The sequence below is a fragment of the Paramacrobiotus metropolitanus genome, unplaced genomic scaffold (assembly GCF_019649055.1).
Source record: "Paramacrobiotus metropolitanus isolate TYO unplaced genomic scaffold, Prichtersi_v1.0 Parri_scaffold0000002, whole genome shotgun sequence".
Lineage (NCBI taxonomy): Eukaryota > Metazoa > Tardigrada > Eutardigrada > Parachela > Macrobiotidae > Paramacrobiotus > Paramacrobiotus metropolitanus.
This window is the reverse complement of record NW_026570222.1, coordinates 2308708-2334451: the sequence shown is the minus strand read 5'-3', so window position 1 is coordinate 2334451 and position 25744 is coordinate 2308708. Positions and strand designations below refer to the sequence as shown.

At 40.4% G+C, this 25744-nt stretch overlaps 7 protein-coding genes across 11 annotated transcripts; 3 read left to right on the top strand and 4 right to left on the bottom strand.

The window, feature by feature from the left end:
- The first annotated feature begins 3143 nt into the window (after positions 1-3143).
- On the top strand, positions 3144-8864 carry LOC129591285 (homeotic protein caudal-like). Its single transcript, XM_055486888.1, has 4 exons — positions 3144-3570; positions 4245-5336; positions 7910-8078; positions 8192-8864. The coding sequence occupies exons 2-4, from the start codon at positions 4622-4624 to the stop codon at positions 8430-8432; spliced, it is 1125 nt and encodes a 374-aa protein (XP_055342863.1). The 5' UTR covers positions 3144-3570; positions 4245-4621; the 3' UTR covers positions 8433-8864.
- On the bottom strand, positions 8805-12002 carry LOC129591263 (triokinase/FMN cyclase-like). Its single transcript, XM_055486855.1, has 3 exons — positions 11372-12002; positions 9938-11168; positions 8805-9458 (listed from the first exon to the last, which is right to left on the bottom strand). Exons 1-3 carry the CDS (start codon positions 11498-11500, stop codon positions 9058-9060), a joined length of 1761 nt encoding a protein of 586 aa, XP_055342830.1. The 5' UTR covers positions 11501-12002; the 3' UTR covers positions 8805-9057.
- Positions 12003-13193: 1191 nt separating this feature from the next.
- Positions 13194-16805, top strand: LOC129585478 (uncharacterized). 2 transcript variants are annotated; one of them, XR_008690035.1, is made up of 7 exons: positions 13194-13459; positions 13570-14144; positions 14213-14395; positions 14461-14563; positions 14655-14769; positions 14963-15541; positions 16036-16805. XR_008690035.1 is itself a non-coding variant. In XM_055478182.1 (4 exons), the coding sequence occupies exons 1-4, from the start codon at positions 13267-13269 to the stop codon at positions 14596-14598; spliced, it is 1089 nt and encodes a 362-aa protein (XP_055334157.1). In that variant the 5' UTR covers positions 13194-13266; the 3' UTR covers positions 14599-14751. The 2 variants fall into 2 exon arrangements, 1 of the variants encoding a protein (XP_055334157.1); XM_055478182.1 differs by lacking the exons at positions 14963-15541; positions 16036-16805 and having other exon boundaries at positions 14461-14751.
- Positions 14475-15598, bottom strand: LOC129585488 (uncharacterized). Its single transcript, XM_055478193.1, has 3 exons — positions 15298-15598; positions 14933-15170; positions 14475-14736 (listed from the first exon to the last, which is right to left on the bottom strand). Exons 1-3 carry the CDS (start codon positions 15412-15414, stop codon positions 14651-14653), a joined length of 441 nt encoding a protein of 146 aa, XP_055334168.1. The 5' UTR covers positions 15415-15598; the 3' UTR covers positions 14475-14650.
- A 363-nt stretch (positions 16806-17168) lies between the features above and the next one.
- LOC129587544 (snRNA-activating protein complex subunit 1-like) lies at positions 17169-19987 on the bottom strand. Of its 4 annotated transcripts, none has more exons than XM_055481358.1 (8): positions 19808-19987; positions 19391-19681; positions 19204-19246; positions 18906-19034; positions 18194-18337; positions 18026-18130; positions 17678-17909; positions 17169-17480 (listed from the first exon to the last, which is right to left on the bottom strand). In XM_055481358.1, the coding sequence occupies exons 2-8, from the start codon at positions 19564-19566 to the stop codon at positions 17395-17397; spliced, it is 915 nt and encodes a 304-aa protein (XP_055337333.1). In that variant the 5' UTR covers positions 19567-19681; positions 19808-19987; the 3' UTR covers positions 17169-17394. The 4 variants fall into 4 exon arrangements, with proteins under 4 accessions (XP_055337333.1, XP_055337317.1, XP_055337341.1 ...); XM_055481342.1 differs by having other exon boundaries at positions 19391-19647; XM_055481366.1 differs by having other exon boundaries at positions 19819-19987.
- Positions 19988-20178: 191 nt separating this feature from the next.
- Positions 20179-22314, top strand: LOC129586290 (alpha-ketoglutarate-dependent dioxygenase alkB homolog 7, mitochondrial-like). Its single transcript, XM_055479426.1, has 5 exons — positions 20179-20812; positions 21144-21317; positions 21395-21469; positions 21690-21739; positions 21802-22314. The coding sequence occupies exons 1-5, from the start codon at positions 20477-20479 to the stop codon at positions 21926-21928; spliced, it is 762 nt and encodes a 253-aa protein (XP_055335401.1). The 5' UTR covers positions 20179-20476; the 3' UTR covers positions 21929-22314.
- A 209-nt stretch (positions 22315-22523) lies between these two features.
- On the bottom strand, positions 22524-25328 carry LOC129583963 (glucosidase 2 subunit beta-like). The gene is made up of 5 exons (XM_055476032.1): positions 24905-25328; positions 24687-24803; positions 24475-24570; positions 24335-24395; positions 22524-23986 (listed from the first exon to the last, which is right to left on the bottom strand). Exons 1-5 carry the CDS (start codon positions 25002-25004, stop codon positions 22813-22815), a joined length of 1548 nt encoding a protein of 515 aa, XP_055332007.1. The 5' UTR covers positions 25005-25328; the 3' UTR covers positions 22524-22812.
- Positions 25329-25744: the final 416 nt, after the last annotated feature.

Below are 25744 nucleotides of genomic sequence, written 5' to 3'. Positions count from 1 at the left end.
AACTTTGCCGGTTGCTTGAGCTTTACCGGTCGAATAAGTGTTGCAGATGTGATCCCCTCAAGTACGGCATGAGTTTAATGCCTTATGCCTTCTGACCGCGCCACAAAACGGTTAACAGCGGTTCCAATGATTTCCAGGTCAATTGTCGATAAAACGGCACTCACAACATTACAAATTGGCAGCCGTGCACCATGTTATGCATCTGGATTATATATTTATTATTTATTTTTAGTAAATTATTATTATACTTATTATAATAATTCGCAACACGCAAGTATAGCGCATGCACCTCAATCTTTCCACGTTCCACTCGAATTTTCTGCGCAAACCGACGACCTAAGTTCCTTTTCTTCCAATTTTTTGCAAAATCTTTTTTTGCTTCCGGAAGTAAGATTTTTGTGGGCGCTTTCCGCTGCTTGACCGAAGTCCAGAGATATGGCATGCTTCATTGTTTTAACTTTAATCATGGGACCGAGTTGGGGGCGTAAACGCTTGGACCCGAATAATATCATCATCATCAGCAGCAAACAAAGCAGTCGAATTTCATCTTGAGTAATACGCCACCTTATATTTTAAAAAGACCGCTGTGCGCTTTACTTTGTGCATGCATTGTGAACATGTAAGACAAAATTGTAAAACAAGGGTATGTTTCGACATATACTTCTACTTACATGTAGCCAATCTTGTATACGTACTGAAATTTAGAATCCATTAATTTAGAATCCATCCATAGATGCAACTAAAATTACTCGAAAAAATTCACTAAGCGCAAATTTATCAATTTGATTATGTGCCAGTGCGAATTTTGTTAGCATGTTGTTTATTGTTTACGGGGATACTTTGCCGATATGTTGCGGTTATTTCAATAATAATTACGATATTCTAATTTAAAATCCGACGGCTAAATGTTATGTATTCTACAGAGTACATGAAGGCACTTACATATTGGCGGGTTAGCATTCAATATTTACTGCAACAATGTATCAAGTTGAGCCACAGGCATACCGCCGGCTGTTCGGCAGTACAAGGATTTTAATGACGCCAATATGATTTTTACGGCCTTGATAGTCAAAAGGTCGGCAAGACCACACATGCCAAACATAGTGTGTCCTGCTGCACCTTGGATATACCTGCTCCGTTGGATGAAAGGCACCGCTCATTTAGATATGGTTAAACGGTGTATGCGGCTCAGTCATTCTAAACCTTATTTCCACAAGATTCTGACAATTTTATTTCTTTTTAGCCGCTGTGAATTTACACTAGCAGGCAGTAATGTTCATGCTGCCGTGGGATAGCTCACGAAGGAATTCCATAAAAATAACCAGTTGCCTGCCGGCTTCGGTCATTTTACTCGCATTTTTGTTTTGTCGGAATGCGAATGTCTGGATGGTTTTTTCGACATTAAATCATCTTTTTCTGTCTAATTAGCATCAGAAAACACAAAGTAGCACTACTGCTCGTAGCTAAATTTTGCACAAGTTGTGTAGACTTGCAGTAACATCTGACGTCTATGACACTGAGCAGCTTTTCAATTAATTGTCTTTTTACGTAAATCCTTGCCGAACTCTAAGCACGCTCGCTACAATTTTACATACATAATTTGCGCGGAATTTTTATCGCGAAATGAAGAAAGCACAGGTTTTGTTTTTTCCATCTGTAATTTCTACGCATGCGTAATCAGACAAGGAAATGGAGAAATTTCGAATAGCACTGGGCACTGGGACACTAATCATTCCGCTATTTTGGCCTCTTATTCCTTGTTAACCGCGGCTTGCTTTGAAACGCAACTAAACGGCCTAGTGGCACGTGCACGAATTACAAATGACTTGGTTTGGTCCTATTGACTTAATTTCACTATTTATAGCAACGCCAAAAATTTGCATATATACCTTTAATACCATTATTTTATCACCGGCTGTTTCGTACCTCCATACAGATACTGGCTGGATTAACCGTATGCATGCGAAGATAAAACTACTAATCCATGCCTTCATTTTAATTTTTTTATGTACAACACGTTAAGATTACTATTACGCCGTAGTATCTGTACTGAAACAAGCAAACGTTAATTTTCTTTAATGTCGGGAGACTAAGCGACAATAAGACGGAAGAAGGAAGCATATATATAAGTTCGAAATGTATGAACATGAACAATTAATACTGTCCTGGTTTTCACGCAGCTATAAGAATAATGTTCTGGCAGTAATTCCACGACTTCCGGCCTGGGTAGAGACTGTATCGCAATAAACGTTGTTTTTTTTTATTTACCTAAATTTTCGGCACTTTGCTCTGACCTTGTTCGAGAATAAATGCAAGTACTTTAAGACACTCTAAATGTTGCCGCTATTTTAGCGCTAGCGATAATATTGATACATCATCGCAAGAAGGGTGCAGTTTAATACGATAACTGGTGTTGCTGGTGACGAAGAATGATTTCTTGGATATATATTCTTCGAACTGCTATAGCTAGATAGATGTCGTATTAATATATTATTACAGATTTTGCAATAAGTTAATGTTATACTGCAGCAGACAGCTGCAGCAGATACACAAACAAGGTGTGAGTTTTATTGTATATCCAATTTGGAAGTGCGAAAATAATTTTGAGGATATGAGTAAAGGATATTCGTTCGTGGTACAGTATATCCTTTAATCATATCCTCTAATTACATATATGATTAAATGATACAATCACGATTTGAAAACTAGAGTAATTCGTTGCCAAAACACGAAGCTACACCCGCTCGATCGGCAAGTATATTGTATATTGATGCGGGCTTCCTTTAAAATTTGAACACGTATGTTACTGCATGTTAAGGGCAGTAAAAATATTAAAAGTGGTTAGTTTACGTTTGTACAACTACAAGTACCGGTGCGCAATGTATGTTTGTGCTAAATCTAGCTACCATTAATTCCAGGTTGTCATTCATATTTCAATTCAAATGAATCAACAGTTTCGCAGACAGCGTGCCAATATTCGATGAAAATATGCTCGCGCATTTGGTCGTCCTGATAAGGTTGCTCTATTTCTTATCAGTGATATCCGGCAAGTACAATAGAACCATTTGGGTTTTCCTAAGATAAATTAATCGAAAACACACCAAATAATATTGATAATCTTTCCACATGCTGAGATACTGATTCATAATTTTTCTAAATAAACTCACGCTGGATGATGAAGTGTTCGATATTTTTTGCAAAGCTGATAGGTTTTATTGTGTTTAATTGCGTAATATTATCGTATTACTTTGCGCTGGTTGGATTTGCTCATTTGAAAATAATTTTCATGAAAAGTATATAGCAATTATTCTCCATAATCTTCAGTACTGCACTAGTACTGGCGATCGGATATCGTGACCGTTAATAAAGCGCTTCTTAGTACACTCAGATTATTTGATCTACTCCTGATTAAGCATTTCGTTGCGTATAGACAAGTTTGAATCCCGGAGCAAAAAGCACTGACAATAATATCCGGTTGTCGCCTGGGATCTCCGTGACCTTGCGTACAGCTACCCTGTCCCAGAATTCGAAGCAAAAAGAACTGCCGGTTTGGGTTGATAAAGGACAAAGGTATTATTTTAAAAAGGGCTACTTATTTAGCTTGTTTTCGTTAATACTTATGATTACCATTATCAACTCTAATATTCAACTGCTGATGCTATGGAAAGTATACTTGCACATAGAATGACAAAATAACATCCGTAACTTTGATGTTTAACTGGACAAACAATTCTGTTGTGAATGTATAAGAGCAACATGTAAGAAGTCAATTTCACGATTTAACATACGCACGATAATGTAAAGAATAGTCTGAAAATGTGTTATACTGTACATAGCAATCGTAGCATTGTACACTCCCGCTACTAAAATTAATTGTTCGATCCCGCTACTGATATTTTAATGGGTATTAACTAGTTATGATTTGGTAATTCGAATATCAAAGCTAGCACGTTTCTAATGTTATTTATGCATCGACGTGCGGATAACAAATTAACAGTTTTTGGCTTTCACTAGTTACGGTCATTACTGTCTACAAATGCTGCAATATTTTTGAAAACTGATCGTTTGAATGTTACTATGTTTAAAGCATTATATGAAATTAACCATTACTAATGGTAAGCTACAGTATGTTTCAAACTATCAGTATGTTTTTACCTTTTATGATATAATATACTCCTTCGTCAAATTTCATTCAGCTTAACTTTGAAGCAATGGTCAGTAAAAATGCTTGTTTACGTCTTCAGGTTGCGGAAGCTGGTCAGACGGCAGTCATTACTAGTAGTAGCTACAAGCTACCAACGGCGCTCTCCATCGTCAGCTTATTCGACCGCCTTCTTCGTCTCCAACTGCGCCAACGCACGCTGCAATCGCACAGTGGTAGGAAAGCCCTAACCAACCAATCAAGACCGTCCGCAAAATTCCACATAGCGTTTTATGGTGGCACCAGTGAAAGCTAAGGGTTTTATAAACTCAATATCGCACCATTCATTGCTCTGAGATGTATTAGTAATCGTGCCCCGCAAGCAAATCGTCGGAAAGGTCACACAGCAGATAGTTGTTGCGATATTCGCAAGATATCATTTAACATTACAACCTTTTATTTGGGTGATAAAACTCAAACATGGTTTTACAATACTACGGTGTCGAGACTTCATATTCACCCATGTTTGGCGCTCGGCATAATCCGCATCCATCAGCCTATCCTGCTTACAATTCACTGCAGAATGCCTTCGCGGCAGCCTACACCGGAAGCCAAAACACCAGCCCGCATTATGATTTTCCACAATACAACACCAGTGGAAATATTCTTCCCAGCGAGCATATTGCACCACACCAGGCACTGGCGTGTTCCTTCGATTATTCACGAAATCCCCTGCAGTCCACACTGCATGTTGAAGATTCGTGGAACAGTTTAAATATTTCAAATGCCACATCGCATTCCACCGCGAACTACTGCACTACCGCTGCCAGCCAGTTGATTTCGCCCACGTACAGGACATCACCGGCCTCGCACGGCTCATCCACCGGAGGAGATTCTTATTCGCAACCGAATTATTTTTTACAAAATTCTTGTAGTCATCCGACTCTGCTTAGCCACCATTTTCAACCGTCACAAACAGCGCACTCAATTTTGAACGCATCCGCCGCTGCGGCATCAGTTAGCTCGACATCCACGGTTTCCACGGCTAATGACAGTTTTTCGGGGCCAACGAAAAATGCCTCCGACTATCATTCCGGCGCCGTCAAGGTGTCCTCTGTTTCAGCGCATTCCAAACCGGAGGGAATGGAATGGGTTCGCAAAACTGGATACCATAATACTCATCAATCCGCGCCTGGTAAGCCATTGAATTAGTGACCTTTGAATACATCTCCGTGAGGCAGCATCGCAAGTAAGCGCTATGCGCCAAGCAGAAGCGTACACCGCCACAGTCGTAATTCAATAGTGCTAGTGTGCTACAATACCACTCAAATTGTAAAATATTTGTAAAAGTATCGTTTTTGGGTATAACAAATATTCCACAGCAGTATTGTTATCACGATTATTAGCACATAATCTGTTTACAAATTGTTAGAAAGAGGGGATTTCGTACTTGGATATAAAACTTGATATACGTACTTGGATACAACGTGGTATTTCTTTACTTGCTGATATTTTTATTCGTTAACAATGGTAACTTTTTAAAATTTTATCTGTTTCGAAGAATGGTGACAGACAACTGGTGCAACGTACTGTCCTCTGTCCATAAACTAAAACTCAAATGCACTTGCCAGATGGATGTTGTCGATAGGATATTTCTTCGTTTTTTATTCAAGAAGGGTCGCGATTGAATCGATACATCAATCTGATAATGCTATTATACTCCGTAACTGCAAATAAAGGAATTAGAACTTCCCTTCGAAAACACCTTTTGTATTCGGCAAGTAACAAGGAAGTGTGAGATTCCCTTTTATTATTAGGCATCAGACCAGCTCATCAAGCCTAATGAATTGCAAATGTGTTTACCTAAGACATGATAGAAAGTCATGTAAACGTCGTCCCGGTTTCTTTGATGTTATCAGTCCATTCGCAAAGGATGACCACATAAACCGTGCTACACCCGCTTGATTTGCGCCCTTTGAGTGGACACTGTACCGCACTTGTCGAATTTGATTGTCGCCAGGTAGACATAAACAGTGGCGGGCGTCTTTCAGATCCTTAACTAGTTCGGCCGCCATCCATGAGGAAAATTAACATTCTGTCTGACTAGATCTCATTGTTTTTATCGCCGGGGCGGCTTGTTAACTAGACGGATTACAATTCATTTAATACTAAAGTCAAGGTGCACCAGCATAGGACATTTTTAAATTCCATCAATACATATAACCTGGAGCGTAGAGACTTGATTTCGTTATTGCGAATGACCTTTTAGTTGTAAGGCAACATGCTTACAGTCAGCCGTAAGCGCCTATCAAAATATGTTATTTTTCCTAGTTTCGGTGCTAATACGGACAATAGCATAGAGCGACCGGCCGCCATAACAGCAGGCGGAGATTTCAAAGATCCCGTCTCTGATAAAGCGCTGGTCGGTGATAAACTGGCCTTGGTTAAAATTAATTCCCCACTGAGCACCGCACACGGTGCGCCAGCTTTGCAGTTTGTATGTACAGAGAGCACATCCAAACACAATTATGCAATATCCCGTACCTGGTGTTCCCAAAGGTAGATTGGCCAAAAGGCCCAAAACATAAATTTATAATTCATTTTATTTTAGTAATTTATTTTAACGTAAGCATCTGGTGGAGTTTCGTTTGGTTTGTCTTTAAGAGTTGTAGCATACAGTCGAGGTAGTTAGGGTTCATTTATCCTATCTTGTGGACAACTTCCTTTACTGCATTTTAATACGGCAATTATTCATCAGATCTCATCATCAAAAACTCTAAAACTAAATTAAATCTAACATTTTCAATTCATTTTTTGGTAATTTTTCATAGTAAAAAGTTATTATGATAATATTATTAGTAGAATGAGCGGGAAGACGGCTCCAGTGACTTATGTACGTAGCACTGTAGCAGTGCGTATGTGTGCAGTGTTATACTTTAGCGAGTTTATGACAGCGGGACACGGTGTACATGTAGCTCGTACATAAAGTTTTGATGTTCGGCTAAACGGGTTGGATATTGGCTTTCTCGTTGACTTTATTTCCCCAGGAAAGTCTGTGTTGCATGACAAATATTGCCGTTCGTGGCAATTAAAATCTTTCATTGGGTTTGATCCGAAAGGTGTTTGAGGCCGGAAACAGACGTGACCGGTTTAGATATTGCGCATTCTCGTGATTTTTAATGGCTGCTCATAGATCATACATACATTAACAATCCAAATAATGTCAGCTTAAACAGCCATAAAAATCACCCCGAAAGCGATATTTATCTCACCTGGCTTGTAGCCCAAAACATTGTTCTGACGTTCCATTTGATGCAAAAATATGTCGTCTTTATGGCTCGTTGCCGCTTAATTTATGCGAATGTGAACGCCCTGAAACTACAAGTTGCACAAGTGGACGGCGTAAATCTGACCTGTGCCGCTTGTTATGAACACGAGTCCGTAACTATCCGTTCACAAGAAGTAAAATGGGAAAAGGATAGTTTTATACATAGCTTCATCGAAACATTAAACTAAAATTTGCGACAACGATTTACAGCTTCGTTGTTTTAACGTATTTGGTTAACATGCGGCTTCTGCTGTGTATCTGAATTTCTATCGAAAGCCTTAACCTAAGCGTTTTAATAATATTTACTGCAATTTGCGTCTCTTACAAGTTAGAAACTCTTATTCCACAAGTTCTTTTAGCCGTACCACTTTTCATGAATGGTTCATATAAAAGCCTTAAACTCCAAAACTTACGCCATTCTTATGACCTTTTGTTTGCAGTTTCCGGGAAGACCCGAACCAAAGATAAATACCGAGTGGTGTACAGCGATCAGCAGCGTTTAGAGCTTGAACGCGAATTTCTTCGCCAAAAGTACATTTCTGTCAAAAGGAAAGCGGAAATGGCTAAAAATCTGCAACTTTCGGAGCGGCAAGTGAAAATCTGGTTCCAGTAAGTATTAAATTTAATACACTGCAGTATCGGCCATTTGCAAAGTGCCCCTAACCCACCATAAAGCTTATCGGCTTGTTGATTTATGTCACACGATTTGTCCCTGTGAACAGGAATCGTCGAGCCAAGGAACGCAAACAAAGTAAGAAGAAAGTGGAGCCCACGGGATCGGCCGTTAGTGTTAACACCCAGATGTCAGCCAATTGTAAAGTCAACTCAATTACCAATATGATTCCGTCGGTGCTGCACACTGGCCTGCTCATGCAGCATGCGCATAATCCCCTCATGCAATCTCCGCTGACGCTGAACGATGACCGACAGTACCACGATCGCCAAATCAAAATGGAGGGATAATACAAATATCCAACGTTTTCTGTACATATATTTATAACACGGTTCAAGTTCATCATTTTATCGGGAGTAATTCGCTGACGTTTGTTTTGCTTCTAGTCGTGCATATCAGTGGCAGCTTGCTGGAATCGTTACCGTATGTTAGCCGATTTCTGTGCTGGTGTAGTGCTATGTTTTGCTTGTACACTGTTATATTCTCTTCTTCGATCTTCGAATACTCAGCTAATTTGCTTTTCTGTTCGCTTTAGTTTCGCATTGTCAAAAAGTTTTACGAAGCCAAATGTTGTGGATCTTTAGCGTTTGTCTGCAAATTTTTGCGATACCGATCTGATATGTAGTTCATAATCATAAGATTCGTAATAACACATTCTGATTGTGCAATATTGTCACTGTCGTCAACCCACCGCTAACTTCACCAGTACGTAATAAACTACTGTCTATTTCGTACCTTCTAAAGCAATCTACTGTACGCATCACCGATAAAACTGAACAGCTACAAACAGCCAAAATTGCATTTTCATTGTAATCTGAAAACTTTAAGCCTCAGCAATGCAATTCAATTAAAAGCTTGCTTTAAAAAATGAATCCACCCATGAACCACAGTGATCCACTTTTTCTGGTAGCTGCATTATGTCTGCAGTAATGATTCTCCGGCGGCTTTAACCCAAAGAGCGACACAATACGCCCCCGCATCCGGTATGCCGGTCGCCGATTTTCCAGAATAGCTTTCTCGTCCAACCGCAGCGCTCAAGTTTTTAGTGTTTTCCGCTGCCATTTCTACATCTTTCACGCATTGTAACAAAACATTCTGCATGCTCACCGATGCTTCCCTCAGGGGTCGCATTGATTGCTCTAGTGCGACCAATGCATCTAGCATGCTTTTCTGACCAGGTGTCGCTCTGGAATACCGCATAAAAATGTCTAATGCACCTTCAAGTGCGTAACTCCAGTTAGCCCGGTCGTTAACGTTCTTCAATTTGGAAGCGAACGCCCCGAAGAGAATTCCGTATAAAGCACCACTAGTGCCACCTGTCAAAAGCGTGGTTAAATGACACTCATGTTCTGTCAACCACGAAACGACGGAAAATAAATAGAAAAGTGTGACGCTTTAGCTTTTCACCGACTGTAGTGACACTATCACGTTATGTTGTACCGCGCGTTGTATCACAGGTTGTACTGTACGAAATGTGAAATTAATGATAACTTATAAGAGAATACCACGGTAAAAATTGGGTTTTCTATTGCTTGAATACGAGTAGGGTAAACTGATTTCACGCGATGTCAGAGAATGTTATGTCAAAATTTTAGAAAGTCGTAAGTCCTGCAATGAATACAGAATTTTTCAAACCGAGATAATAGCCGCCATGGCCTTTAAGTACTGCTGGAGTTAGACACGTTCACTACAGTATCAGTATCTTCCTTTTTGTTATAAGTGGTAACTGGTAACTGGTAAGTAACACACTGCACTACTTCACAGGCCGGATACAGTACGTCGTGTTTATGTTTACCTGTATTCCCGGCAATTACCGACAATTTCCAAAAAACTTCTGTGGGATTATTGAAATTTGTTGTTTCGTCGGCTATCATAACTTTGGTTTCTTCCCCGAGTTGTTTCAGCGTCGTTCCACAATCCCCGTCTCCGGCAGCAGCGTCAATGTCGTTCAACCGGTCGGCTTCCTGTATTACAATATCACAGGCGTTATTTAACGCAAGCCTAAATTTTGTACTGTTGTCGTCAGAAAAGGTGTGGCTACTGTCCTTTTCCATGGATTTAATTTCCGGTGTATGGGCAGTAATTTCTGGCAAAGTGCAAAAGGGCTCCCTATTAACCGGCAGCATTCTCGGCCAGAAAGGGCAGTCAGTCGTCGAGGTCAAGCAGCGTTCAGTGTGGTCGTCCAGCGGAATCAATGTGACTGAAAACCCGGGCATTGCCAACGATGTCATAAACGATCCGACGAAGATACTGGGAATTGATAAACCTTTCCCCTGTGCACCGGAAATGACTTCCTTTACGACAATATTAACCTCGATCTGGGATAATCCTCCAAGGTTGTTAAATATCAGGACAAATCGATCGTGATCAGCTTGACGTAAGTTGTCCAACAACGTCTGAAGCAAGGAATTCACGACGGCGGTTACGGTTTCCAATGGGCGCTTTTCCACGCCCTCTTCGTTGTGGATACCCAGACCGATCTCATATGTTTCCGTGCTCGCCTTGCCGTCGCTTTTTTTGACATCCGCTCTCCGGACCTTTTGTCCCGGAATACAGCAGTGGGCCAAGGAAACACCAAGGGTAAGAATTTTTTTCTGCAAATGATGTCCGTATTCAACAATTTCTCCAAAAGAGTTTCCGTTTTCTGCCAGCGCGCCGAGAATTTTATAGAGAAAGACCGTGCCGCAAATGCCCCGCGCACCAACCGGGCTGTTACGTGTAGCCACATCGTCCTCCACAAGAATCATATCAATTTTGGCGTCCACATTATGGATTTTGAATTGTTCGATGGCCAAACCGAAATTCAGTCGATCCCCGGTGTAGTTTTTTACAATCACAACAGTTCCAGCTGGGGAATATGTGGCGTGTAAAGCAGTGAGGATGTTGTTAACTGGTGGGGAAGCAAAGATATCTCCACACACAGCCGCTGACAACATGCCTTTTCCGACAAAACCCGCGTGAGATGGTTCATGTCCACTTCCGCCGCCACAAATCAAAATAACTTTACCGGTCGCTTTGAGAGTTTCCTAATTGTTAAAATAAATTACAAAGGCGCATAAGAATGCGCCTACAGCATATACCGTAAGTCGTAGGATAGATACCGCCGTTGCTTTGGTCGGCATTCTTATTTTCGTAATAATCAGTCTATGGACCAAGACCGACGACGAATTAACGTAAGTATCGTATGAATCTGACAATCTGTACGTCCCTACAAGGCCACAATACATACCAGATCTTTTCGCAGAACAATGCGATGCTTTTTATCCAAATAAGCGCCGTCGCAATAAAGCACTGTTCCTTCAAGATTATCATCCACGATGGTGTTTGAACTGTTAATAAAATACGCCGAGCGAGACATTTCCGGATTAGAACACTTGTTGTGCCGCAAAAAGCCAAATATATTTCACCCGAAAAAATTGAAGCTCAAAATTAAGCAGTTGCAATTCTCCGATTCTGATTTTGTGCAACTGTCAGAAGTGACAAATCTGGGCAAAGGAGATACAAGGACACAAAATCATACCGATCATGCAATATTTAACTCGAACATCGAAATGAATTTTAGTGGTTTCGATCGTACTCCACTGTCTGGGACAATACGAATCCTTCAAATACCCGTACTGATTGACTGGCGTATGAAACTACAAAATCTGAGAACTTCACAAAATCTGGAATTTTACGAAAGAACCGATCTGTACGAAATTGAATCTATTCAAAAACCACTGTACGCGCGTGCGTGCGTTTCTCTCTGGCAGTACCGTTTAGTTACTAGAAATAAACTCGCAAAAAAACTCACATTAAACCATCTAAACTTATTTTTGCAAAGCGCACAAAGCAAGAACGTAAGTATGTAGTAGTGTACATTTTGGATACGGTAAACTGCACCAACAGACTATACTGTCTGTACCAAACCCTCGATCATACCGATGGAAGAAGAGTCGACACCGGTTCCGTTTGTTGCTTGTAAGTCGTGGGTGCCGGAAGCAAAACAAGAATTTTGGTTAAACGCAGTACTGCCGTAGTCGTTCACGTAGTTTATTTTTCAGTTTAAAAATGGAATAAACACGAAAATGGGAAGGTCAGTAGTCTCAGTACTCGTACTGTACAAGTTTAAAATTAGCAAAGCCATGCCATATAATATTGTAGTTTAGTTTATAAGGACAATGCTCCGGCCCCTCCGGCCACCGCGCTTTACCACGTACCAAAGTCTCCGCATACCACCTTTCACCACTACCCACTACCAAGCTCCGTACACCACTGCCCGCTCCACGTTTTGTCTCGGGCCACCATTTTTGGGGCACCGGTCATGTGTATAAAATCACCGGCAGTCTCAGGACACCACCTTTTAGTTTCGAAGCCATACAGTGGCCAGTTGTACAAACGATTAATATTTATATGAGCTACGAGTAGGTTACTAATATCTGTTTTTCCGGCATGGACGGGACTTCCATGCCGAAAAGGCGGATCAATCATCACAGTTAGCTATAAAACTGTCCAAAACAAAGGAAACGGAAACCATAACGTAAGCGAAGTCTCACGAGTGGCATCAAAAACAGGAGCCAGACCCTGAAACGAAATAGATGTCTTTTTTCCGCCCGTAATAACAATAAACCATTTTTTTCGAATTAGTGGAGTCCAGAGACTCTGGTGGTGTGCACTCTGCCCTTGGTGGTGCTAGGAGACTCCGGTGGTTTTTGTGAAGAAAAATAAAAAATGATAAAAAATAGTGTGCGGAGACTTTGGTGGTAAACGTGGTGTGCCACAAAAAAGATTGCACAAAACAATTTTTGATTCATGCTACGTAGATACTGCCTACGTAGCATAACTAAAGACTAAAGAGCTGTTTCTTGCATTCTCTTTTTGCCGCATATGGCATTGTGCAAACGCTCGTCGATCGTAATTTGTAAGTACTAACTATAAGTAAGTACTGTGCTAATTACACACTAGAGTAGTAGTCGTAGTACAGATTGCATTAGCTATTGCATAACATAGCAACTAGAATACGAGTTGATGACCTTTCCTTATGAGGTGATACGATTTCACCACTTGTATTCAGTCCGCATAGAATACGTACTTATTCTGCCTGTCAGCAGTTTGCAGATAAATTTTGGACCCGGTAACTCTTATATGCTGATTTCGTATGAAAACGATGTCATACCCATCCCGAAAGAAATTCAGAGATCCTTCCAAGATGATCCACCGCATATACCGGCTGTCCAGGTTACGGAGAGCGCGAAAAAAACAAAGGGCAGTATTAAGAGATCCTTGATCGGCAATCCAAAGATCAAAGCATTACAAGAGGTGGAAAACGATCAGTCAGGTAAGGTTATAACAGCCAATTTTGCATTAGAGTTTTTTGTCATTTCGAATGACCAAAAACAAATTGTTTTTGCAAAACCACGAATAAATTTAATCGCAGCGACATCGCAGCTGACCCATCCTCCCCTTCGGAAGCGACTGCTCAACAGGATAACAGCGTTTCAAACGGTGCAGATTCAGTTTTCCAACAGAAGGAACATGCGCGATTCGGGAAAAAAGAAATTTCCGGAAGGCTACATGTTGTCCGCACTAATGCTAACCCGGTTGATCAAAGAAAAGATATAGCCGATTACAAGGCATTCAATGCTTACTTCTACCGCGACCTACGAAACTTAAAGGGCGATGTGGTGGAGCACAATCCAAAAAAGGAGACCGGAACCTTGTTTCTACGACAAGATCATCCCAAGGGCGAGCTTTTAATGCAGGATATCGTTGAATTCACCGCACCGCTACAGGAGGGCGAAAACGGTGCGTCAGCCCGCAACGGTGCGCTGATACCGGTACCCGATAAACTGGATGATCCTAATGCACTGCGAAATGGAGAGGCTTCATCCTGGGATACACGCAGTGATGCAAGGGGAAGATTCTGCCAAAAAGAAGCGGCAATACAGCCGTTTCAATGGATTACTCATGGAAATTTCTCCGTACATGCTGCTATCGAAAACCTCGAAGAGTTTTTTCAAAAGGTAAGCTATTTTCATCCACGCCAACAGAGATCTTACACTTTCTTATTTGATTTTGAGTGGAAATGCAGGAGTGGAAGCGCGATGCATGTTGGAGGTACAACATCGAGTTACTGACCAAGAAGCACAGACCCGGGCCGACCACGACATACATCTTTGAGTCTTGCTGGAGCATTCCTACTCGCAAAGCCCCAGTTCCGACAGCAACGGCATCCATATATTTCACCATAGATGTCTGTGACGTTCTGCGCCCGGTTTGTTGTCAATAAGCAAACGGAAGAAAACTGTTTAATTATTTTACAATTTTCCGACTTTCCAGGAAGCCCCCGTCGTTGTCAAGTGCCATTATGAAAACAGCCCCATGATTCGTGACCCCCAGACGATAAACTTTGGACAAGATATGCTTATTGACATTATGAAACGTAAGCAGATTCTGGCTGAAAGACTGATTTATTGAAACAGAGAACTTGTAAGAATGTATCCATTCCATAAAAAAACAAAACTCCATCTTAGATTTCGTATCTCACTTTCACCGATCGTTTCATCATCTCTCGACGTAAGCGTTGACGCCGCTGACCAACAGTTTCTTCGGCATCTGTAATATATATCACGACCATATCATTATGAGGTAATCTGCTGATGTACGTATGCAGCCAGTTTTCAAATATGGTGGGCAAAGGGGAAAGACAGAATTTATACGTTATTAAAAAATTCGGTGACTGACAATTTTTTAATAAATTTAATTCGCACTTAATTGCTCGATACTTGTATGCGCAATATTATTCTCTCACCAATGTCGTTCGTGTCCGCTTCGTCGGCAGCGCACTCAGTCTGTCTTTCCGGATCAGTTTCCGCCGTGGAATCCGCAGCGGGATCCTTGTATCCCTGGATGATATGGTCAAGTTTCTGTTTGAATTCCGAAGTGTACTCCAGCTGGTCCGAGTTGAACTGATGATGATTTGACATTTTCCCCACAAGTTCACCGTCAGCCTTTGCAGAAGTATAAGCGTCATCTTGGGCCAACATATTCTGCAAAACGCATAGACCTGATTGATACTATATTCATACTGGTGCAGTGGTGTCAGAATCCTGACCATCAGGCGTATGTAGTATGTACCTGTGTAGTGCGTACGTAGTATGAATGTAGTATATGTACCTGTGTACGCTGTTGCGCAACTGGGTAAAACCACTCATAGCCACTAGCCAGACGCCAGTGATCATGAGCCACAAACGCACAAACCGCTTCAGGTGCAAAATCAACCGCGGCGTTCATTATTTTTTATGCATGACATCTGTGCGGATCAGGAATTTCTGGAGTCATTAAGTTGTGTTCCACGAACTTTGGTTATCGATTCTAAATATGGAACTTCAGCTACCAGCTCTCGATGCTATTGAATTAAGTAAGTCTTACAAAATACGGATCAAGTTTTATTAATTTTTAAGTTTATCGTACAAGGACCAAGTCACATTCGTTTTGTAGAGAAAAAAATTTGGACTGTTGTGGTAGTTTTTAATAAACGCAGTGAACAACCGTTAAGTATTTTTTAAAAAAGTCAGAAGTTGTGCGTGTTCTCCAGCAGTTTGCGGTGGCCCACTGGCCATCAACCTATGTAAGACTAAAACATAGAGTTCAGCGTAGTGCACTAACTGCAATATCCCCACGCTGTCTTACTTTGAAGTCATACTGTTTTAGCACGTAGGCATCCCATTAATATCTGTATTAATATTAATATATAACGGCAGTACAAAAATAATTACAGATTGTAATTTACAGTATGTAATAATTGTAAGTAAGTAAGTAATAATTATGAAATTTTACGGTAAAAGTTATTATTACTACGTAATCAATGCCCAACATATTTTAGTTTTACTCACTTGCTGTTCTGTCATGTAGGCTCAGGGTATGCATCTTCAGCCTCTTCGCTCTCCGTAAGCTCCAACGAAGCCAATGCTGGTTCACCAAATCTGCCAGAGCTTTTGCAGCTGTTCCAGGACGAAGAAATGGCTGCAAATGATATTCCAGTGGAGAAAATTCTTATACCTGCCGCTGACAACCACCAGCAACTGCACGCTGCTGTACAGCACCTGGCCAAACTGGTCGACCGCGTCGCGCGAAGCCATATCAGCGATAAGCGTAAGACATCGTTCCATGTGAGCACGCTTGGGTTTGTTGCTGGAGCGCTCGTGGGAGCCAAAGTAGGAGAGATCGTTCAGGGTTTTGTGTGTTCTCAACCTGGAAAGCCGTTTATTGAAGCAATGGGAGGAATTTTTGGCGCTGTCCTTGTTTTCGGTATCGTTCGAGGTCGAAAAAGCAACAAGAAGTGAGATGATATCTGTTTAAGTAGCCGTTGATTACACAGTCAGGTTGCTGTTTAGATTTTGGAACTATGACTACTGAAGTATTAAACTAACGGGCGAGTCTTCTTTCTTCGTCTTTCTATATAATATCACTTTCTTTCATGTAGGAACTGTTTTATGCTTGAATCAGATGCTGTTGCTTGTAATACTATAATGCATTTTTCGACAGTTTTGTCTTTGAATCTCGATAAGGAGTGACTCCTTGTATTTGCAGACATTAAGCAGTAAACCTAAACGGCTAAACCCGCATTTTCTGGATTTCTCTTATTGCATCAGTGTTTTGGAAATAAAAGCGATGGACTGGAATGCTTCGTTTTGTATTAAAAAATTAAAGTAACGTAACCTTAAAAATTAAAATAACGTTTTGCCGAAGACGTCGTAAACCGAAACGCCTAGATCGTGTTCTGGATATATACCGACGGGTCTGGAAGCCCTCTGGAAGACATTAAAAACTCGTCATCCTTGTCTAATAATTCATCGTTTTGGGGAAGTTGAAAGTTGCTTGGCTTACAGCCATTGGCATTCCTTTATAGTTTTGTGAATATTGTTGACATTAAATTGTGATACATTTTAAAGTACGGAAAGTCCAAATGTCATAAAAGGTACGCTGGAGAATAAATCTCACAAACTAAGCTATGCGGGCGTATATAGATCAAAAGGAATTGCAGGGCCATTCAAAATCACAGTTTTCATTCCGTTAAAAGACTAAACATAATACAGCAGTGCAAAGCTCTTCTGTTCTTGAATCATTTGACGATCTCGTAGACGATCAACTTTGGATAAGATATGCTTATTGACATTATGAAACGTAAGCAGATTCTGGCTGAAAGACTGATTTACTGAAGCAGAGAACTTGTAAGAATGTATCCATTCCACAAAAAAACAAAACTCCATCTTAGATTTCGTATCTCACTTTCACCGATCGTTTCATCATCTCTCGACGTAAGCGTTGACGCCGCTGACCAACAGTTTCTTCGGCATCTGTAATACATATCACGACCATATCATTATGAGGTAATCTGCTAATGTACGTATGCAGCCAGTTTTCAAATATGGTGGACAAAGGGGAAAGACAGAATTTATACGTTATTAAAAAATTCGGTGACTAAGTTATTTTTTAATAAATTTAATTCGCACTTAATTACTCGATACTTGTATGCGCAATATTATTCTCTCACCAATGTCGTTCGTGTCCGCTTCGTCGGCAGCGCACTCAGTCTGTCTTTCCGGATTAGTTTCCGCCGTGGAATCCGCAGCGGAATCCTTGTATCCCTGGATGATATGGTCAAGTTTCTGTTTGAATTCCGAAGTGTACTCCAGCTGGTCCGAGTTGAACTGAGAATGATTTGACATTTTCCCCACAAGTTCAGCCTTTGCAGAAGTATAAGCGTCATCTTGAGCCAACATATTCTGCGAAATGCATGCATACAGTGGTCGGAATAAAACTCAAATGCGGTTTACCCAAAGCACAAAAAATTGAATAAATCTAATGGTCATAAAGCGAATATTTTCTCGTTACGTTTTACCGTAAACGTGGAACTGGACAACAGCGCCGGAATTTCCGGGACATACGTGTGTATCGCGCTTGCGTCATCCCGAAACGCTTTGGCTTGTTGAGTATGATATCCCATCTACACAGTCAGTAACGCTGTCAATCAAGAAAGGACAAGATCTAATATTCATAAACACTTCACCTCTAGCGGTGTCACAGTGAAGACAAAGGCTTGCTGGTCCATGAGTTCAAGGAACAAAAATACCGCGTCAAAATGTTCATGACCCAACAGAACATTCATAAACTCAGTTAAGGGAAGGAATTCCACAGTTGGATGGATACGGATCTAACAATAAGGAAAAAGAAAGAACATCAGATAATTACGAACCACTCAAGCACAAAAGACTTAAGCGAATCCCAAGTGTACTTCATAAATTCCAAATCATTGCCGTCGACGACAAACATCGGCAAGTCCAGGACATTTATAAGAACTAACGATTGCAGTTTTAAGATTCTCGCACAAAAAGGAAACAGTGAGCGATATTTAAGTCTATAATCACGCTTTTCGAAAAGCAGGAATGCCACTGACAAGTGAGCGGTTTTTCAAATCAGTTGAAACTGGCAAAAAAACGTTTCTATCGTGCCCGGTGCCATTATAGGCGCCAAAAAGAACATTCTGTTCCAAAATCTTCACTGGTCATACAATCCGGACTTACTAAAATTTACGAAACTTCTTATTTCATTTTTTGGTTTCGACTCTCAAGACGTGATTTTGTTACGTACATAATTGCGAAAAACACTAGTCAAGAAACTACTTTATTTGCACTTCATTCAATACAAATTAATCTAAAATTCTGCCACGCCTGACCATGCGATATGTTATGCATGTTATACAAAACTGCTTTTGCACTTACTCGAGTATGGCAGTATAAAGGGCGCGTTATATACAGCGAATACAGAAGATACAGTCCAGCAGTGCGATTAAGCGGTTGGTTCGTAGGCGAACACAGTACCACCGCTTCGCGGAAGCATTTCGTAGCAAACTGTAATATTAAAAAGATAATAACGGTAATTATAACTTATTATAGTAATATTATTATAATTTAGTAACGGTTCAAGCACGGGAAGTACAGCTGTTCGAAGAAACTGTGCTTCTATGTAGTTTAACAAATTTCATACAACCAACCATCATATAAAACACATTTCACAAACCTCGTTAATTTCTGCAGTTCCTCCTCGATCGGTCTGCGTCCCCCTACAAAACAGCTTCCCGGTTATATCGGAAGATCCAGTCAAGCTAAACTGTCAACATTACAACCAATTACTGGCATCTCTAAAAGCAGTGTATAGTTAATTTTCATAACTCTTATTCTTACGGCTTTCTGCTAGTGCTGCATACCCATAAATATAGGAAAATTTCATTTCTTCCCATAAACCAACGAAATCCTCGAACCGAAACGAGTTTTTTGCCAGGAAAGCCGTTAACAAGTTTGTCATGTCCTCCCGAAATCCCTGAATCGCTAACGGTGGCGCTGGGATGAAGTGCTTCGCTTTGTGGGCAGATTTTGGTGGCATTTTAGTGCCTCCGGCTTTGCAAGAGAGTGAGCAAACGGCAAATGGAATGGATGAGAAAAACGTTCCCACAGATTACTTTGACTGCGAACATCGAGAACAGCGTCAATACAAGCCACTGCAAAGCCAACCCGAATGCAATCCAAACGACTTTTATTAACTGTAAGCTATGATACGAATTACGAAGTACATAGTATGTATCAGGACTACCCGAACCGCAGATTAGTTATTAATGGAGCCTCACCTGTCTCTTACCTAACCAGAATTTTTCAAATCCCAATCGCTTGAACGATCCGCAAAACCGGAAAAAAACCCCTCAATGAATTTTTCACGTTGAATAACCCATTATGGTCTTCAATTTCTTCATGGACTCAGGCAGAATCCAGAAACATAAAATGTTTTGGTTTTGCAGTTTTTGCTTTGTTTTGTTTCTGTGATAAATAAATAAAAGTGACAGAACTGGTTTACATAATCTGGCTGCCTCCTGGAGGCTTGTGCATATGCGTTGCGCCTAGCATTTATGTCTTCCTCTGCGGGGAAGGAGTTACTGTGCGCGCAGCTGTGCTCGACTGCTCGTTTCAAATTTCTTTCAAGATCAGACATCCATCAGGACATTTCAAGTTCTGATTGCTCAACAAATAACATTCTGCAACCTGCCATCTGTTTTCAACATACGGAGCAAATTACTCGGTTTTTCCCGTGGCATATGTTTTTATTTTTAGAACAGTTATTATGATAGAAAAATTAGTGCGAAGCTCTTTCTTTGGGTTTTGAATCATTGTCGAATACGTATATGAGTATTACTGTTATTTCGCATTTCAGGTTTCAGGAATTTTTGTTTGTTTTACGTAATTGGAATTCGTCAGTCTGTTGTAAATCTGAAAGCCTTCCTTTCTAACTTTGTTTATGGAAAATGCAAATTGTGCAGGCAATTATGAGATTGTTTGAGATCCATTCACGGCGATTTGAAACTATCATACAGCCAAGGAATGTTGCGTTGGCTTATTTCCGATCGGATTCCATCAGTCCTGATATTGGCGATCATGAGACAGATCATCCAGAGATTCGCAACAGCCCGAAGAATTTCGAATTCATTTCAGCTTGCACTCCGGAAATCAGCGAACAGATTCTCAAAGATATGATAGTTATTGACGATTTTTTAAGTGAAAGTGAAGAAAAATCCCTGCTAGAGGAAGCAGAATCCCAGATTCAGCGGGTGCGATACGAGAACGAAGAAAATTGGGATAATGTAAGTGGTGTACAGTATTTTGCACTACAGTATTAGTTATTTATGTCTAGTTTCGCTTTGTATTCGGAATCAAGGATATCAAACTCGCTGGTCAGTTACTGTCTGCGATAAATTATACAATACAATAAATGCACGACAATAACGCGAATGAACTGTTTTTCTCTAGCTTATCTTTGGTTTTGAGTGTTTTTACCACTAGTGACTAGTTCTGAAAACTGGATGAATGCCAAATCTTTATTTTGTTTTGGCACGTTTTTATTTTGTTTGGGTATTTTTCCACAGCGATTTTGGCTTTGTGGCCGCCTTCTAATAAATACTTCCTTTTTGGCAGGCGATTATTGGATATCGGGAAACCGAACGAAAAAACTGGAATTCGGAGAATAAAAAAATTCTTAAGCGCGTACGTGATCTGGCTTTTCCGCCTGGTGTTTCGCAGCTGGTGAATGTCCATATTCTGGATTTGGCCAAAGACGGATATATTAAACCGCACGTGGATTCCGTCCGGGTAAGCACATATTTATTGCATTCCAGTAAGAGTAGAAAAGAATTATAGCGCATTTTGTATTCTGTTGGGGATTGCAGTTTTGCGGAGATACAATTGCTGGACTATCACTGTTATCATCGTCGGTAATGCGTCTTGTTCACGAGAGTCAGAAGGTGAGTCAGTCTCATGTAAAACAGTAAAAGCCTTATGAAATGGAAGCAGTACCGTGTGTTCGCATTTGCTGATTTGCAGTATTTTACGAAAGCATGCACGTAACAAATTCTGAGGGCTGATTACTCAATAGTAGCGATTTTAGTCCGGGTTTCGAATCGCTAAGTGGTTTTGGATTTTATAAACGATACTAGTTTGCTGCTATAAATTTGTTTATTTTAGGACCCGGTCATCGATATTTTGTTAAAACGTCGATCGCTGTATATTATGAAGTAAGTATTTCCTGTAGTAAGTTTTACTGAGTAATCTTGTGCAATACTTGTGCCTTTTCCAGGGGTATCGCAAGATACGAGTACACACACGAAATTTTGAAAGGCAATCAGTCGGTTTTCAAACGCGAAATAGTGGAACGGGACCGCCGAATATCGCTGATATTTCGGAATGAACCAGATGAAGAGTAGTGCGCTCACTGGAACTGGATACGAACTGCACTTTACTGCAGAGCATTTCTTCTTCCTCAGTAATAGTGCCTTTATTTTGCTCCATGTTGTGCAACTCCAAGGCATTTTGGAATGTGCAGATGGGATGGGAATGCTAATGGTGTATGATATTCGGTGCGTCGGTTTTTGGCATAAAATTTACGCTCCATTTCAAGATTTGAAGTTTTATTTGTTTTGTGGCTTTTCAGTATACTTCCATTAATACGCATCTGAAATTCTTGGTGGCATTTTTATTGTTATTTTGAAGAGTCTTCCTGCTGGACTGCCTTGATGAGGGCAGCTTCCGCTGTTGAAATGAATGAAGCAATGAGACCATGGTAATGAAACACGAGTATTAAATGTACGTGCGGTGGGTGCACTAGCCTAATGTTTTTGTCTTTATAAATCATAATCGTTTAGTGTGAAATCATGTACTTACGAAATGTAGGGTTAAGGAAAAACGTTCGGTTAGGTTGATTATTAACATTATAAGATATTTTTCAAAAAATTCGGTTCATATGTCGGGTTGACACATAATTACGTGTAGAGTATATTGATTTCATGGAAGCAAAGATGCCAACAGCAATCGATTTATCCGGAATGCATTTTTGTGACTAACGAAAGGTGAACAATGTTTACAAAATTCGGAAATAAGTTAGCAAAAACATCAGGTACGCGGAAGTTCTATAAAAAACCCGTACTTCCAAGTAGCAGATGGGAATTCATTGGATATTCTTACGCACATCATAAAAGATCTCAAAGTATGAAATTTATGCGAATCATATGAAAGCTCAATGGAATCGAACAACAACTTAAATAAAAAACAAACAAAATGCATTAAATTTTCATTAAAGCGATGCACGCGATCAAAGTTCGTCATGAAGTCCTAGATGTTCCGTGCCGTTTTGGGTTGGTTCCGTGCACACAGCCGGTGTACGGAACGTCATCTGGTATTCACAACGATTTGGTTCCGATGCGGAAATCAGCTGATTTTCTCCGCCACATTCCAGAATAACTTTCGTACTTCTAGCCGGACCATTCCAGCACCTGGCACCGTCCGTATACTTCATTTCCTTATATCCATTCTCCCAGTTGCCCCATTTACCCAGCCCGGTTTCACTACCACCATCCTTGGATTTCTGCGTTACTCTATCAAACGGGCACAACTTGTATGTGTATTCGCGGTCTGTGTACTCGTGACATGTGTCCTCCAAAGCAGCAAAAACAAAATCCGGCCCATAATCGTTGTCCAGCCATTTCTTAATCGCAGTTTTCTCCTCGTTTAGCTTAAAAACACGCAGATCAAATTCTGTAAAATCCTTCCGAGCTTTCTCGGCGGTATCAATCAACTGGCGAGTTTCAGGACTGTAATCCGGCATTTTGTCTTCATCGGGCGATAGTGCGGCACTGTCTTCTGGATGGTATGCGTGGTCATCTTCCGCTTCCCGCTCTTCTTCGTCATACGGATCCATTAAGTGATCATCCTTTTCTGCTTCCGGGGCTACTTCGGTTGGCACTACAGGGGAAGCTGTTGTTGCTTCTGAGAGCGACGCTTGGACGCTTTTGTAGGTATCTTTAATTTTCGGCCATACTGAGGTGAGATAACTCTCGAAGTCCACATTCGACAGTCCCTTAATGAACTGCTGCAGGTCATCGCTTAGATTTTCTCCTTCTTTAACTAGTTTTGATAATAAACCTTCCGCGGTTAATGGGCTCTGATCCGGAGAGAAGAATTTAAAGGATTCCTCAGCGGCAGCTCGTTCTCGCGTCTCGTCTCGTTCCTTCTTGAACGCTTCCCACGCATCCCTGTGTTTGTCCTTGGCTACCTTTTCTAGCTCTTCCGCAGCTTCTTTTTCTTTCTGCAGCTGCTCTTTTTGTGGCTCCAAGTCTTTAACCTGGAGTTCCAGATTGGCGAAAGCAGCAGTTTTTTCGGCCTTGCGATTCTTTACTGAATCGATCATCTCCTGTCGCTTTTTGAAACCAGATCGCATGAGTTCTCGTTGTCGTTCAGCTTCCTCGCGCATGGCTTTTCCCATTTCCCTAACGATAAAAAGGTTATCAAGTAAACAATTTAAAAAAGTATTTTTGAATAATTATTCGAACAAATACCCACATTTATACCGTATGTGACAATAACAAGTAAACTTGTAAAATTATATAAATTTGGAGCGCTATCGAGTATCAACCTTTCCGAATGTTATAATCCATTTATATTATGCAGATAGTATTTATGCAGATATCTAATACTGCACCGAAAACATTTGTCTAAGATTGGTAGCAAGACTGAAAATTCGCCTCCCGAATTTCATTCGGTATAACCGATTTAAATGAAACCATTACTCGACTAAATTCATATCGCAATTATTTTTGCATTTCTTAATTTCTTACAAGCATGTATTGGAGCATGAAACTTTGGTTTCATCGTATTCATCACTTCCATCACAACAATCTGCAAAAAAAGAAAAGGGAAGGCTTACTCAATACTATCGCAAAAAAACACGGAAAAATTAATTATATTATGTTCTCACCACAAATTCCGTCGTTAACACGACCGGAAGGAATATCAATGGACCGATAGCCTCTATTTGTACAATGAAAAAATCCTTGAGCACACGCCGATGTGCCTGCAAATATTTTTCACCAAAACTCAACGAAGAATTACGTTGGCAAAAAAACTTGTCAAAAACAATCGAGAAGACTGGTTTCTTGCACTAAATGTACGGCCATATACCACCCTTACCAGGCTCATCCGATGCATCGTGGCAGTCGCAAAAGTCATCATTAATATAAGCAAAGGGAATCTGGTTTGATCCATCAAAACAAGTAAAAGGCTTAGATCCATCATATAAGGCGGCTTCTGCAAAGTAAAAAGTTAGACAATTAGGTAAGTATTGCCTGGTGCATTCACTGTAGTGTTGTGACGTGGAAATAGTCATCTGCGGATTCGAGTTTTCTTACTGGTAAGAGGCACTCCACGAGGCCGTAAGACTTGGGTATCTGATAGAATCACGGAAACTTTAAATAAAGCAAATAAAAAAACGGGCAAAAAATTCTTCATCCTGACGTTGCAAGTTTTAACAATTCCAACGAAACCACCGGCCAAAATTAACAGTGCGAAAACATAAAAACTATCCCACTGTACTCTGCAGCCTCCGAAAGAGTTTGCTGAACATCACATCTGCAGGCTGCAAGCAAACGACTTTGCTGTTAGTGCAGTATAGTCTAACAGACGATAACCCTGCAAAATACAGAACGGATAACTTTCTAGGGGAATTATATGTAATTCAGAGACATCCAAGAACCATAAAGCCAAACCCGATACTAAAAAAATCACAATTTTGAAATGGATGAGGTAGTATTGCAGGTATTTGTAACGAATACAGTATTGTACCTGTACGCTTCGCTTTCGAGCCCACGCGAAGTTGCGTATGTACAATAGTATGTACCACAGTACCAGTAAGCACTATAAGCACTAGAACGGTACATAAACCGCCTGCGCAAGCGCAAGTTGCACCAGCATTAATAAGACTTAATAGTACTTCTGAAATAAGCATTAATAAGCATTAATAGTACTTCTGAAAATTACTTAAATTAGCGCCTATGTATTGAAAGTTTCCATATAAACCGCACTAATATTGACATTTGTCATATCTTGAAAAATTAAATGAGCAGTCTTAAAAATACAGTTTTAACTATAGAGGCATTTATTTTGGCAAGCACAAAATTTTTTAAACAAATAATTACATAAGGCTCAACTGGTTGAACGCTCAATTTTTATTTACTGTAATGTAACCAGTA

Excerpts from the sequence above, each read along its gene's own strand:
- LOC129591285 (XM_055486888.1), top strand. The coding sequence starts at position 4,622 with ATGGTTTTACAATACTACGGTGTCGAGACTTCATATTCACCCATGTTT. Across the intron at positions 5,337-7,909 it reads TACTCATCAATCCGCGCCTG|TTTCCGGGAAGACCCGAACC; the intron begins GTAAGCCATTGA and ends TTTTGTTTGCAG. Across the intron at positions 8,079-8,191 it reads CAAGTGAAAATCTGGTTCCA|GAATCGTCGAGCCAAGGAAC; the intron begins GTAAGTATTAAA and ends CCCTGTGAACAG.
- LOC129583963 (XM_055476032.1), bottom strand. The coding sequence starts at position 25,004 with ATGAAGAATTTTTTGCCCGTTTTTTTATTTGCTTTATTTAAAGTTTCC. Across the intron at positions 24,804-24,904 it reads TCGTGGAGTGCCTCTTACCA|AAGCCGCCTTATATGATGGA; the intron begins GTAAGAAAACTC and ends TTTACTTTGCAG. Across the intron at positions 24,571-24,686 it reads CGATGCATCGGATGAGCCTG|GCACATCGGCGTGTGCTCAA; the intron begins GTAAGGGTGGTA and ends AAATATTTGCAG.
- LOC129587544 (XM_055481358.1), bottom strand. The coding sequence starts at position 19,566 with ATGCCACCAAAATCTGCCCACAAAGCGAAGCACTTCATCCCAGCGCCA. Across the intron at positions 19,247-19,390 it reads AAATTTTCCTATATTTATGG|GGGGACGCAGACCGATCGAG; the intron begins GTATGCAGCACT and ends GCTGTTTTGTAG. Across the intron at positions 18,131-18,193 it reads TCACTGTGACACCGCTAGAG|ATGGGATATCATACTCAACA; the intron begins GTGAAGTGTTTA and ends CTGACTGTGTAG.
- LOC129585478 (XM_055478182.1), top strand. The coding sequence starts at position 13,267 with ATGCTGATTTCGTATGAAAACGATGTCATACCCATCCCGAAAGAAATT. Across the intron at positions 13,460-13,569 it reads GGTGGAAAACGATCAGTCAG|CTGACCCATCCTCCCCTTCG; the intron begins GTAAGGTTATAA and ends GCGACATCGCAG. Across the intron at positions 14,396-14,460 it reads TCTGTGACGTTCTGCGCCCG|GAAGCCCCCGTCGTTGTCAA; the intron begins GTTTGTTGTCAA and ends CCGACTTTCCAG.
- LOC129585488 (XM_055478193.1), bottom strand. The coding sequence starts at position 15,414 with ATGAACGCCGCGGTTGATTTTGCACCTGAAGCGGTTTGTGCGTTTGTG. Across the intron at positions 15,171-15,297 it reads TTGCGCAACAGCGTACACAG|AATATGTTGGCCCAAGATGA; the intron begins GTACATATACTA and ends TGCGTTTTGCAG. Across the intron at positions 14,737-14,932 it reads AGCGGACACGAACGACATTG|ATGCCGAAGAAACTGTTGGT; the intron begins GTGAGAGAATAA and ends TATATATTACAG.
- LOC129591263 (XM_055486855.1), bottom strand. The coding sequence starts at position 11,500 with ATGTCTCGCTCGGCGTATTTTATTAACAGTTCAAACACCATCGTGGAT. Across the intron at positions 11,169-11,371 it reads TTGTTCTGCGAAAAGATCTG|GAAACTCTCAAAGCGACCGG; the intron begins GTATGTATTGTG and ends TTTAACAATTAG. Across the intron at positions 9,459-9,937 it reads GGTAATTGCCGGGAATACAG|GTGGCACTAGTGGTGCTTTA; the intron begins GTAAACATAAAC and ends CGCTTTTGACAG.
- LOC129586290 (XM_055479426.1), top strand. The coding sequence starts at position 20,477 with ATGCAAATTGTGCAGGCAATTATGAGATTGTTTGAGATCCATTCACGG. Across the intron at positions 21,318-21,394 it reads CGCACGTGGATTCCGTCCGG|TTTTGCGGAGATACAATTGC; the intron begins GTAAGCACATAT and ends TGGGGATTGCAG. Across the intron at positions 21,470-21,689 it reads TTGTTCACGAGAGTCAGAAG|GACCCGGTCATCGATATTTT; the intron begins GTGAGTCAGTCT and ends TGTTTATTTTAG.